General features: G+C 37.1%; 2 protein-coding genes across 2 annotated transcripts in view; both read left to right on the top strand.

The window, feature by feature from the left end:
- The window catches only part of CTNNA3 (catenin alpha 3), a 546120-nt gene that overhangs the window by 120413 nt on the left and 411554 nt on the right, over positions 1-14153 (top strand). The window contains exons 6-7 of the mRNA XM_050898633.1: positions 290-553; positions 7672-7875. Of these exons, the coding sequence (XP_050754590.1) occupies positions 290-553; positions 7672-7875 (468 nt within the window). The remainder of the gene's footprint in view (positions 1-289; positions 554-7671; positions 7876-14153) is intronic.
- The window catches only part of DNAJC12 (DnaJ heat shock protein family (Hsp40) member C12), a 375633-nt gene that overhangs the window by 154334 nt on the left and 207146 nt on the right, over positions 1-14153 (top strand). The gene's annotated exons all lie outside the window — the stretch shown is intronic.

Genomic DNA, 14153 nt, shown 5'->3' with positions numbered 1-14153 from the left:
AGTTTTCTAATAGGAAAACCGTGCTTAAAAACAAGCAAAATGTGGACAATTCATGGTGCTGGTTATAAGACACAGTAAAAATTGGGGTTGTTTTACACAGGCTTTGTTCATTTCTTGTGAGATAAAGATGATTCAATTGTAAGTACTGTTGTAGTCCATTTTCGCAATCTTTGATGAATTTAACTCGATGTTTCCTTAAACAGAGTAGAGATAGAAAAAAATTGTTTATACATTACTTGTCAGTTTTGAAGTGCTTTTGGAAATAAACAGCATGTTCTTTTGCTGACAGGATTTGAAATCTAGCAATCAGCGAGATGAAATTGCTGCAGCACGTGCATCCCTGAAGGAAAATTCCTCTCTCCTACATTCAATATGTTCAGCTTGTTTGGAACATTCAGATGTTGCATCCCTTACAGCCAGCAAGGATTCAATTTGCAATGAAATACAGAATGCTCTCAGTGTAATTTCTAATGCTTCCCAAGGAGTTGGAAATAAAATGGGACAACCTACATCTCACACAGCTAGTCTTGGAAGTGCACTTGATGAGCTTGAGGTATGTAAACCTGTGAGATTCTAATATTTTTGGAAAAATGGTTGTCGTGGTTTAACCCCAGCCAGCAACTAAGCACTATACTAGCTATTAAGAGGAGAATTAACTCTATCCCAGCTGAAACCAGGACAATGGTTTGGTTGGTTTTTTTTTTTTTTAATTAACTATTGCTATCGTAAGAGACAGACCTAAAGGCATTAGAAATTGATGCTCTACTTAGTCCTAGTCTAAATAGTATCACTCTAAATTATTTCATTGGGAGGGATCACTTCCTTCAGAAGAGTTTGGAATTAAGTCTTCATGTATGTTCAATATTTGGCTTCCTTCGAACAGCAGGGAAGAATTAGTTCCAAGTGTGTCACTAATGACGGAGGCAGACACATCGTTGAATAAGTGGGCAGAACCCATGAGTTTAGTTTACAAAGAACAGTGATTATCAGATGACGGTGATCACTGCTACCTTGACTGCATTTGAACTAGTACAACGCAAGCTGAAGTCCTTCACTCCAAACCTTGTCATTGGGATCATTATGTAATTTATATAATTGAAGGATTTAGAAACCTAATTATGTTTCCTGCTTATCATTAAATAAAGTGACATAACCAATATGCTTTCACAAATTGTGCATTTCTCCTTCCGTTATTTAAGCAAATACTTGGATAAAGTCAGTTCTTTCTCTGCTCTTGACCTGATCCTAAGCTTTTGTATGGAGCTTTCCCATGAGAACGTGGCTGCTCTGGCTTTTACCAGTGTTATTTTCCATTGTCCTGCCAAAAAAGGTAAAAGACCTCCTGTAGATGAGATTACAGACCATGCTCCTCATCTGGTGTAACTAATGTAGGCCCAGATCAACAAAAGGAGCGAAAGTTTCTAAACACATTTGCAAATATGGGTCTTTTTGGTTGTAAATTCTCAGACTTAGCAGATCTCAGCCTTGGAACTCCAATATTGTTGATACATTTTCAGGAGAATTGGTGTTATGACTGATGGTAATAGATTTTGTCTAAAATTTTCAATGAAAGGTTAGAGAAATACATTGAAATATGACACAAGTCTTGTAGTGGCAGTTTATTGATCAAAACAGACCTCTCAGTCATGCTCAAAGTTGAATTTGACGGGTTTTTCCTCCCAAAGGAACAGGCTACAATTGCATGTTACATGTCATCCTTTCTTGCTTCTCACACCGGGTTTTAAAATTATAATTTCTAATCTATTTTCTTAATAAATGGAAGAAAAAAGAAACATTTAATACATGATTTGTTATAATGAAACTCTGAATGACAAATGATATGCTTTAAATGAGAGCTATTATTTACTGGTTTTACTTACGATTTTTTTTAAACAAAATTTGACAAAAGGATTGCATCTTCTGACCACAGATGAATTCATCTTGACTGTATGTGAGAAGTACCATTTTAATAACTTTTTTAAAAAATGTAGTTAAATTTATTATTTTAAAATTTAAGATCTGTGATAATCACAAAATGAAAAACACTGTCTTTTGGATTGAATTTGTTTTTATTTGGAAACATAAGGACATAGAAGTCTGACTGTTGTAAAAAGCCATTTGTTTATGGAATTTTAAATATATTTTTACCTAGGTAACACAAATGGGAATTGAAGCTGTGTGAGTTAGATAAAGCACAATTTATAGAGCATTTAACTTCTTAAAATGATTTTTATGAATTAGATGTTTGTACTTTTCTTTCTTTACAGAAAGTTCTATTGGCTAAGGACCTGAAGTAACCTTTGCTCTATCTTCTTGTTGCAAATACAGTGCCGTGAAATAGATTGGATGTAGTAAATAGTCTGTTGGGAACAGATCTCATTAAATGTTTATAGTGTGGAAATGTATCACGGAGCTTACCCAACAATCTAGTATCTAGATGTTTTGCCATGTCATTCTTACTTTGCCAGTGCTGGCAGTGTGAAAGTTATTACAGATTTGTAGGTGAAGAAACAGCTAGTAAAATTAGAGCAGCTAACTGTTAAATCAGTAGATTCTCAAGAATTCCTCTTAAAGGCTCCATATAACTACCATATCATTCATAAATAAACAAAATTGTAACGTTACAAATTTAATTGTGTATTAAGATCTGTGTTAAGAGAGCGTGTAGGTGCAGGTTATCTAATGCCTTTCACTGGTCTTGCATCTTCTGAATGTAAAGAGATTTCTGACAAAGTGATGCAGGTCTTGCATGCCTGACTATCTGTCAGTGTATTCATCTGATGTGGTCCTTTAATGACCATGGCTATCTAGCAGAGCAATTACACACGAGATGTCAAAATACTGTAAATCAGTCCAAAATGTCAGGAAGTATAACCAGGTTTCTGGATACCCATGATCCCTCTTTTTCACAGATCAGAAGACCAATGAGGGAGAAAATAGGGATCCAATAACTCCTTTTAAATGCTCACTTATGTTTAAGAACTCAGGTAGCTAACCACTGTTTAGCCCTGTTAAAGCAAAACTGCTTGTTGCATATCTGGTGTCTTCTGATTGGTTGGAAATTGGATCGTCTTTTCTGCGTAGGTGTACTGATCGTAAATATTTGATGAAATTGCTTGAAGAATTTAATCTGTGGGCAGAATCTTAAGTCATATTTTCCTGGTTATTATTGCCTAGATTTTTTTTTTTTATTTAGAGATAAACTGTAGTAGCTTTTTTGGCAGTGCTATTTGTCCATCTTTGCATGAACTTTCTACAAACTGTCTCCTAAAGGAAGACATTTCCACTCCAGTTTCGTCCGAGATTTGAAGGCAGTCATTTTGCCAGCTAAATGGCTAATTGGCTGTAGCTTTCAGATGTGTCTTAGTCTTCCACAATTGATGAAGCTGTTTCTTTCTGTAGTAACACTTAAATATTCTACTTGGCGGGTGTGTTTTACATTATGATGGACATTGTACGTATAGCCTAGTGTTGAGGGTGTTTACTTGAAATATAGGAGTGCAACAGTGAAGTTGCTGCTCCAGTGAATAGTGAGCATGTGGCACAATTCCAGCAGAGGTGAGGTACCACAGAACACTTTGGTATTAAGGACTGTAATGTGAATGAGGGAGACAGTTTCAAATCTCTAACACAAATAAACCTGTCTTCCGCATCAGAAATGGATGTCCTGACCTCTGGAAACTGACTGTATCTTAGAATGCCTTCCCTTGTCATTCTTAGAAGATTATGGTGGACGAGTGTTTCATGTATAAGATTAGTATGAAATTATCTATTGGGTGTAAGTTAATTATATTTTTTTAAAAAGGTAAATATTTAAACATTAGTGACTAGTTTTATGCAGTTTTCCAAATCTGTATTAATATGCTAGTTATTAAAGTTAAAGCTTTTTCATTTTTAATTTTGCTGTGTCTTTAGATATAGCCAAAGTAACGAAGACCTAGGTAATGCAGTCATTAAACACTTGTTATGCAGGAAAACACAGTTCCTGCTGCTGAGAACTATTTTGATTCTGCTTTTAAAGTTATGCATTCTTACTTAGAGAGGTGACAGCTGAAAGGGGTTAATTTCCCCTGCATTTCAGAGTCCTTAATGACACTTCTTACCACTTCTTTACAATTTCCTTCACTGCGTTTCCCTAATTTCCTGCAATGCATATTGTGTTTGAGACATGTAGTAACTTAGCTTGCCTCCAGGTAAATTGAGCGCAGTTTTCCTTTGCATTCAGCCATAATCTCGCTATTGTAAGGAAGCTCAGCAAAGAGAAGAAATGAGGAAAAAGTGGATGCCCTATACTGTTACTCTTAATGCGTCTCTAAGTTATCCTTGTGAACAAATGGTATATTACTGCCTTCACTTCAATTAAGAAGTTGCCTGCAAAAGCAAAATGACTTCCTATGCTGTTGCCTAGGAGAGCCAGTTTGGCTCCATCCGCTGCCAGCAAGAGGTTGGGGTATACGGAGATATTTCAGAGTAGAAGAGCAAGCCATCTTCATTCTGTCCAAGGGCTCTTTCTTTTCTTTGGATTTTAGCCTTCATGGCAGGGTCTGCCAGGCCCTGGCAGAATTTCAGCTTTTCTTCTCTCTTTCTTGGAGAGGGCAAAAGAACTACTACTACTACTGAGTAGTTCTTAACTGCCTCTAACTTCTCTACTTCCGCAAAAGAGGATGAAAGCAGTGGACTGCCTGTTTCCTTTGCTCTGTCTTTGGGAGTGGGCAAATTATTGTTCCATCCCAGTTTGGCTTTGGTTCCAAAGTTGCATGCGAGATTAATGTTTCCATGATCGACATATTTTTTACGTCTTTCAATTAGGAAATAATTAAGAGATACAAATAGGGTTAATACATTGCTTTTATGGATATACAAATAGCCATGTTTTTCCTCTTCAAAATATTTAAGCTCTTTCCCTCCTGCTTGTACATAAACTCCTTTTCAGTATATTATGTGTCTCTGGATAGGTGAACAGTGGTTTGAGAAAATCCAGGAGCTTGGAAATACGTAGTTAATACTTTAATCTATGTTTACATCTGCTGGATGCACATAAACACCTGACATAGACCCATAAACCATTTTAATGGTCTGTCCTGTGATTTGCTGAAACAAGTCCATAAACTTAGTTTTAGGCTTTTTATAGTCTCTCAGAATAGACAACAGAAAATTGCACTAGCAGTAGCACTGGCCGGATTTTTTGTGGTACTCTGCAGTGGTATGAAAATCCCCAAATTCAACACAGAAAATGTGGCGACAGACAGAAATTCACTAGTACCTTTTCTTTCTAGTCATTGTCTGTGGAAATTTGGGGACTAGAGTTCATGTAGTCCCAGTTTCTGGTACAAAGCATAACATAATCCTAGAACTTTAGGCCCCAGAAGGTCTTACAGAGGTTGTTTAAGAAGGTTCATTGTCCGCTGATTTTGTGAATGTTAATAGGTAGTATGGGGATGAAGTGCTGGGACTACTTAAATAACTAGAATGCTTTTAAATAAGATGGAGGACTTCAAGGCAATGGAACAGTAGTGGAGGTGGAATGTTTAGAAACATACACTGATCCTTCGAGTTGGGAAATACAAGCTTTCATTTGAACGACTCAGAAATAACCTGCACTGGTTTCCTTTGGAAATATTCAGATTATGAAGTCTGATTTTTCTCTAGTTTTTCTGGAGAATCTCCCAGCTGCCTCAAAACAATTCTTATATATTTCAGAAAAGATGGGAGGATTGAACATATAAAAAAGTCCTCCTTTCCCTAAATCACACCGAACGTGTAAGAGAATGTTAATAATAACCAACAAGAAAATTTCAAGGTGACTGAAGTCCCCTTTACTAGGTGTTTAAGCTTTTATCTTATGATGTTCTAATAGAACACTGTCACTACTCTTAGAATTGCCTGAGCTAGACAGTACCTGAAATTGTGATATTAAATCTAAATTGAAAAAATAATTAAAATTTTCCAGCTTAAAAGTAGTCTGGCACATACTGGATAAGCACAGATAAGTTCTGATTTACCTGACCTAAATTCCATTTAAGGGTATATGGCATAGTTTTCTTGTTTAATATTTCTTCTGAAAGCTTGGAACCATGTATGGATGTAACAGGTGAATGGTTTTATGTGGAATATAGGCTTGGTGATCTGGACCATAATGACACTGTTTCAGATGTTCAGTTAGATTAAAAATTACTAGTTTGAATTTCTTTAAATGCTGAAGCTCGAATATACTTACTTTCACATTTCATTAAAATATCACCTCTCCTTTTCTTTCTCTTTAAAATATTTGCTTGACACACAAATGTAATTAATTTTATCATGCCAAAAGAGTTGTCTGCTTTTGTTTACCCTAGCTAGTGAAAAGCAAAAGGACACTTATATCTATGTCCTTTGAAAAAACAATTGTTGAACAAAAGCTACTATTTTGATCTTTGCCCATATTCAGTCTGTTAAAGGTAGCAGCAGTGACTTTCTGCCACAGTGTGGGATTGTATTAGACTAAAAATCAGCAGAACTAGACTGCTCATGTAATCTGACTTAACATTCTCAACTGTGAGCTAGCACTGCTGTTTTTGTGTTAAATCCAGAGGTCCTCCTGATCTCTAGAAGACTACATTTTGGAGGTTTTGAACCCCTCTTTTGAACAAAGCTGAGACTCTGGTCTGAGATACTCAGATAAAACACGGAATATTACGGAGTAGTAAACTCATACACAGTGTCATAATTGTACATAGACATTACAAGCTTAGTATAAGATACATATCTTCTTTTTTAAGAATTTACAAGGTAAACATACAAGACAGGCCCACTGTATGGAAGGATAAGGAAGACAAATGACCATCAAGAAGTGTAGACAGACACAGGAAAGAGTTTGAAAGAAGAAATACTTTTTTGACAACTGCAATGACAAAACTTGAAGAGGAGAAACAATGCTGACTGAGAACTTGGGAAGATGGTACGCAGTTGCCTGTTTTAAGACATACCTTCTGTATGGCCGTGAACCTGGCAGTCTGGGCCTCAGTTCTTTGCTTATGAAATGGGGTTGATAGCTTTTCATTGTAGAATAGGATGTTATGAAGATCAATAGACCAGATAGATACTGCAGTGATAAGAATGCATGCATATTTGTAAAGGTAGACAAATAGCGTTTCTATTTCCAGGAGAAGTGAAATGCCTTGTAGAAGAAGAAATTCCAGATACAGTTGTAGGAGAGACTGAAGCCAAGGATGAAAATCTTGAATGTCATACAGTAAAAGTAGGAAACAGAGGAAGGACTCAGAGACAAGGCATTTGTAGTCAGAAGATGTCAACATGGCCTTGCAGGTAGATGTGATCTTGTTCTGCTTGTTCTGTGAGCTGCTTAGGTGTGAACCTGCTCCGGCCGGAAAGCTCTGTTGCTGTCTTAGCACTGGGTCCAGGCCAGTGGGATTTGATAACGTGGATATTGGCTTAGAACTGGTGAGATCTGTATGACAGAGAGAACTTGGCTTTGTCTGCAAATAACCTGTATGCATAGCCCCAGTATGGAAAATGGAATCTCCCGTGGTCAAAAGTATTTCGGATACTTAAGGGGAAAGGGCTACTTGCAAGTCTAGGAAGCACAGTGTCACTGTAGTTTATGCAAGTAAAAAATGAAGCAGCAACTTAATTGGGCTGACTTTTCTTACCTGTACTCCTAATGTTTTCCAGAATTTAATTATCCTGGATCCTCTTGTAGTGAAAGAAGAGCAAATAAGGCCATCACTAGAGAAACGTCTGGAAGCTATTATCAGTGGAGCAGCTTTGCTAGCTGATTCTTCCTGCACGCGTGATTTTCATCGAGAACGCATCATTGCTGAATGCAATGCTATCCGCCAAGCTCTCCAAGACCTGCTTTCTGAATACATAAACAATGTAGGTAACCAGACTTTTTTCCTTTTTTTAATGTCTGTCTCAAAGCCTATTTTAGTGTATATTAGAATTTAACCTATAATTACTGTAAATTAGAGTTTAACCTATATTTCTCAACATGCTCTTTAAAAGGTTCAAAGGAACATTTTTCTACATAAATCTAAGCAAAAGCCAAATACAGATCTCCAGAATGAGTACGAATCGTGTTATATCATACAGTCTGTGGAAAATGCTGTATTACAGATACAATGTACATGCGTTTAGGTTATTTTATGCTTATCGTGAACTTTCACCGGTACGGAACAGACATAATCCTTCATATACTAGCAATAAGAGTTTCTTTGTAATGTCACTTTCTAGACCAGAGGTTTAAAATGTAATCTCTGTTCCTGTAGAATGCAACAATTTAAATAGTAATTTGTTAAAACCTAAGTAATCTGTTAGTAACATTTTAGAGTAGTGTGTTCACACCACTACATTTGATCTGTGCAACCAAGTTGCAAGTGTAAAAATTACTTTAATTGCTAAAGTAGAAAGCTAGGACTGTTCAGTAAATCCAGAGATCTGGTTGTCTGGCACGCTTATAGGCCAATTCATCTGTGAATTTTTGAAAAGCAATATAGTTTGATTGTGTTTTAAAAATAACTATTAGATTTAAAGAATGGATTTGGCACTTCTTACGTCTGGCAGTTAAATGATACAACAGTGGAGACTTGGATACTATTAATATGGGTACACAGTGTTAATATCATGCTTTTCCTCTGGAAACATTTTCTGTAGACATACTGGTCTTATCTAAAGATACTTCAAGATGATTCATCAAGCACATTGAGAGGATAACTGTATGATACAGCTATTCGTTTCTTTTTTGGGAAGCTGAAATTCCTTTCTATTCTGTAAGTCATACTTAGTTAACCCAGTCCGAAGCTGTTCCAATGAGACTGTTTTCTTTGCCTTATCCTATTGTCATTAGGATAATGAAGTGTAGGGACTAAGATAATCTATGCATATCAGATGCTTTTTTCGTTTCACAGATATTGTACTTTTTGATATTTTCTCTTTATTTATTGGGGGGCAGGTGGAATTTACAGCTAATTTATTTCATTTTCTGTGAATTCAAGTTGCTCTTTCAGTCCCTATACCAGATAAAGATGCTTTCATATTTTTACTCAAAATTTAGCTGCAGTTTCTGTTGAATGCAACATAATTCTTGAACCTGTCTGGTGGTGCTTTACACATGGGTTAGCTATGTGAGATTTCTTTAGCTCTGGTTAGCTTGGAATGTTAGTCTCTGATACTTTCTTGTAGCAGATGTCTATTGCGATATCTGTTCTAGGGTGGATCAGGTTTGCTGTTAAATGACTGAAAGTTTAATAAGGGAAGGCATCAACTTTTAACGGTTGGACTCAATGATCTTAAAGGTCTTTTCCAACCTAAAACATTCCATGATTCTAACCTGTAGTAGCCAGAGCACGTGGGAGGATGCAGATGTGGTGTATAGCAACCCATATTAGTCCAAAAGATCACTGTGGGTTTGTCGCAAGAATGCTTTACGGGAATTCTATGTCTTGCAGGAGTAAAACTACATGATTGTAAGTCAGATGGTCTTAAAGTCTTAGACTTTTGAAATGAAATTGTGAATATCTTTTCCATTTCAGAAATAATCATGGTTTTAGGGTTACGTCATGCAGGCTAAGTGGAAAAGAAGAATACATAACCCACTCCACTGACTTGAGAAAGTCAGGAAGCAGCTATTTAAATATGGCAAAAAGGGCAAGTGTCATATAATTTGCTGCAGAACAGAGTGTCTGCACAAGGTGGTAAAGACAAGGAGGGAAGCAGAAAGGAAGAAATACAAAAGATTTAAAGGTATGAGGGGTTTTACTAGTGTTAAATGACAGAAGTGAATTTAAAGTTTTTAGTTTCTTTTAGTGCTCTTGACCTGCTTATACAATTAATATTGATCTCAGTGGAAAAACTCTCACCAAGAATAGTTTATGGCTACTACTGAGACTGGATTAAATTAAGTTTTTCAATGAGAAGATTATCAGGTGTTAGTTACTTTATTTCACAACTCTGACTCACTGAAGAATAGATGATAGATCCAGGAGACAGTGCTGAGTTATCACTATCTTCTGGGCTCTTCTATTAATTTCAATAAGCTAGGACTGTGAATTGAATGAGCTATAAAAATTACACCAGCCATTTGTTAACATAGTACAATTTAAGGACTAGGTTGTGATTCCCTTCCTGTCCTTGGGAACACTGTTGTACTCCACAAGCAATCGCACTGTCTACATAGTACTTCAAGTGAGTTTATGTGTATGTTCCCATGATGTATTTGTGCCCTATGCCCAGAGTGAGGCACAGAGGCTCTGTACCACAGCTTGTACATGAGAGTGGAAAGTTTTCCTTGCCCACTATCCACAAAGGGCATGCTTTTGCTCCTGTCTTCATCCTGATGTTGTACAGTTCACAAAACGTAGCCTACCCACTGTCATTTCAGTTCTTTTCAATCAGTCTCATGAGTTGTAGTAGTCAGCTGCTTGGAATGTTTTTTTCTGGATATGTGTCTGTCATTTCTTGCTAGTATATTGGTTTGATGACTTTTCTTAAGGCTTCTTCCTATCTGGGTGTTGCTAGTGGGAGCTGCGTTGCTTCAGAGACACCACACACAGTAGGTGCCACCTTTGCAAATCCTTCTCTAGCAGCTGGTTTGCCAGGAAGCTGTATGAGCTGCACTGACACTGGTAACATCCAGTGTACCTCAAGCCCCTGGGTCTGGTGCTGATGGTAGCTGTGGCCTGCCTGGTAAGTGTTTAGCTTTAACAGGATCATTGCCAAGGACTTGAGTGCCTAAATTCTGTGTAAGTTCTGCATCATATGTTTTTTTAAAACTAGCCTTCAGTGCCTAAACAAATGTACAGGAACTTATGATTTAGCCCTAGCTATTTGAAACAGTATAAGGAATATAGCTGTTGTGGTTCCTAAATCAGTATTATTTTTCTTTCTCAATTATTTGAATTGAGAAATAATAAGCCTTAAGGACATCAAGTGAAATCAATGGCCTGTTGGTGTCAGTGATAAAAATTAGAGTTTTTACTGCAAGCTGGGAGAAACATCTTTTCAGCAGATACTGCCTTTTATGCAAGTGGCTGTTTTTCACAGAGGCTATATCACAGTGAGGTGATGCAATGGAAGGTTAAGCAAAATATTCTCTACACTAATAAAGACCCACTCTGTCTCCAAGAAGCTTTAAGTTTTTCTGTTCACAAAGTAATTAAGACATATAGTAAGTTGCAAATATATTTATAATTCTTCTGAAAGGCAGCAATTTTTCTTCTGGTATTTTGGAATTACTTGTGTACTATTGTTATCCTCTCTGAATTTTACTCATAGACATATATTGTTAAGGGATATATTTGCATTTCCAGACATCAAATAACAGGAATTACTACTGTGAATTTGGATAGTTTATCAATGGCAGAATCATACTATGGTGTGTGGATAATAATACATACATAAGAGCAATCATTTTGTTCTAGTAATAAGCACTTGCATTTTCCTAATGACAAGCTCTTGTCTCTGCTCGTCCTTTAAAATGAAAAGTTATTGAATACATTGGAGTGCAGCAATACTAACTCCATGTTTCTTGAGTTCTCTGTCTGCTTTTACTCCCAGTCACAATAGGGATGTGGACTTATCTCGGTGATCAAAAGGGATAATAGAGTTGTGATTGAGTGTGGGTTAAAGTGGGTGTTGTGAGCAGCAATTAGGATGATTGCAGGCACTGCTTTCTCTGCCTTCATTAAATAAGGAGGATATGTCTGAATAATTATTCTGCACCCACCTGTGGGTTTGAGTGAAGATCACCGGCTAGATTGTTCAGACAAGGCTGAAAAATGTTGGTAAAGAAAGGTCAGATATACTGATGGTATGATAGCTGCTTTCTTAAATTAAAGTTTCCTTACTTTTGGAATGTTGTTTCATGATATTTGAACTTTATTAGTTTCTAAGCTTATTCTGGATATTGGTTGGATGTGTAGATATACACACACACTGTTATGCATGCTGGGCCAGTATACTTTATGCCTTTTCTGATAGGTTGTGATTTCATTCTTTCTTGTTGTGTATTTCAAAAACTTCTGTTTCTTAACTGGGTTTTTATCTTAAAATTACCTAAGTTTTTGGGTGAAATAATGTCGGTAAAATAGTTTGCATTTTCATTGTAATTTTCAAAGTTTTTGCATGTTTTCAAGACTTCTATCTTTAAAAATAGTTTCGAAGGAAAATCTGAAACATTGAGACCTGAAAATATATTCATAAGAAACAATATTCTTTGTTCTTTTTAAATACATTAGCCAACATCATACAGATTTGAAAAACACGTCAGTGCCACAGAATGATTTCTCTTGTGTGAAATATTCTGTGAAATATTTTTAACACAATTCACAGTAATGTGTGACTGTGCAAACTAGCAGCAACTCAGTAATTTAGTCTGCAGTTCTGGACGTCCCTGTGCTTCTTGTGCCACAAAAGGTGGCAGCTGCTGCTGCTTGCTGTACCACAGCTATACCATGTGTGTAGCACTGCTATACTGAGTGTGGCATGGAGCAGAGCCAAGCCATCCCGTCTCGCACCAGCGGTGGTTTCAGTCTCTTAATGAGACATTTAAGAAAATGGGAGGAGACTAATGATACATTTTACCTTGAGACCAGATCAGGAATTGGACTGAAGATGACCACATTGTAAATATTTATATTACATATCTAGGGTATTGATAATCAAGCCTTGACCATCCATGTAGCCTAAGGGCAGGCCAAGCTGAGGCTGACTATAAATCTCATCTGCTTTGTGGCAGATGGCATCTGACCACTACAGGAATGATGCTGCAAGGCAGACATAGTTGGTGGCAGATAGTGAAGCACCTGTATTGCATGTAAGGCATACTTGAATCTCACTGGGAATGCAGCTGCTGGAGCTTTATCTGCTTGGGTTCCCTGAAGGTTCTCTGAAGTCTGTTGCTTCACCACAGGTTTGTGTCCACAACTGGATAGGAGACACATTTGGATTTGAGGCATATTTGGATCTGAGCACATAAACTGAAATGCTGTGAGGATGAGACTAGGACCTAGGATCCCTGAAAGTAGGAGGACACCCGAGACAGGGAGTGAGCTGGACTGTGCTGAGCCCTCTAAGGAAAAGGTACACAGTACAGAGTCCTCTGTAGCCATGGGGAAGGTCCAACTGTGGGAAAGGTGATACAGTGGGTAGTTGGGACTTGTGCAGTTATGTCTGTCTAGATTTCAAATTGTAATTGTTGTTCACTTACTGGAACTTGAGCATTGGAAATTCAAAACCAGAAAATGGATGGAAAACCAGGAGTCTTTATTTATTGATGGCATGGTTCTGGGCCTTACCCTTTTGTCTCAACTCATAAATTTGAGTGCTGGGGAGTGCTAATGCCTTGCTTTACCCCTGTATTGAGTATTCTTCAACAACAGCTTAAGGTCTGACCCACTGTCTCTATGTAGAGACTGCCTGTGATTGATAATGTTTTGTGTAGTATTTTATTGCCATTCTTACTCTTTTAGAGTAGAAGGACATATAGATACCTGAAGCATACAGATACCTCAACCTTCATGTTACTTGTACTTTATGGTTTCCTGATGAAGACTTTTAACGCTTCCCTGGATAGAGGGAAGACAAGACACTTTGGTTTATCATCACAGTGGTGCAGTGTATCTTGCATTTAAGCTACTTAATCTTGCTCTGAGCAGTGGATTTTTCATTTCAGTGCTCAGGGGGAACATTTTTGGCAGTTCTGGAAATTGCAGGAATTCCTCCAAAAGAGTTATTTCAGATTGAAGAAAACATTTTGTTCAGCTTAAAAAGCTTAAAACATATGAATGTGTCATATTTTTAATTTAAAGAATTGCCTGATCGTCTTTGTTAGATATTTGCATCTCTTGGTGCTATTTTCCCTTAATTATCCCTGTGCTATAGCCGCAGAAAAGTGGATTACTGATGGTTAATAATATGTATATCAAAAGACTGGTACTCCATAGATAAGAAATTAGGGCACAAAATGGTATCTCTTGCCAGAGAAAATTCACATTGCATGAATCAAATAACCAAACTTGTGAAAAAGCTCCAGACACTTTTCATATCTGCTACAGTTCTTTATGGTAAAGCTTATGTTCTCCATTCACATAAGGGTTCACCTAACCTGTTCCTGTCAGATGGGCTTCAGAGAACACAGGCTATTTCAGAAAACAGTG

Source organism: Gymnogyps californianus, chromosome 6, assembly GCF_018139145.2.
Source record: "Gymnogyps californianus isolate 813 chromosome 6, ASM1813914v2, whole genome shotgun sequence".
In the NCBI taxonomy this organism is placed as follows: Eukaryota; Metazoa; Chordata; class Aves; order Accipitriformes; family Cathartidae; genus Gymnogyps; species Gymnogyps californianus.
This window is presented reverse-complemented; position numbering and strand designations above follow the sequence as displayed.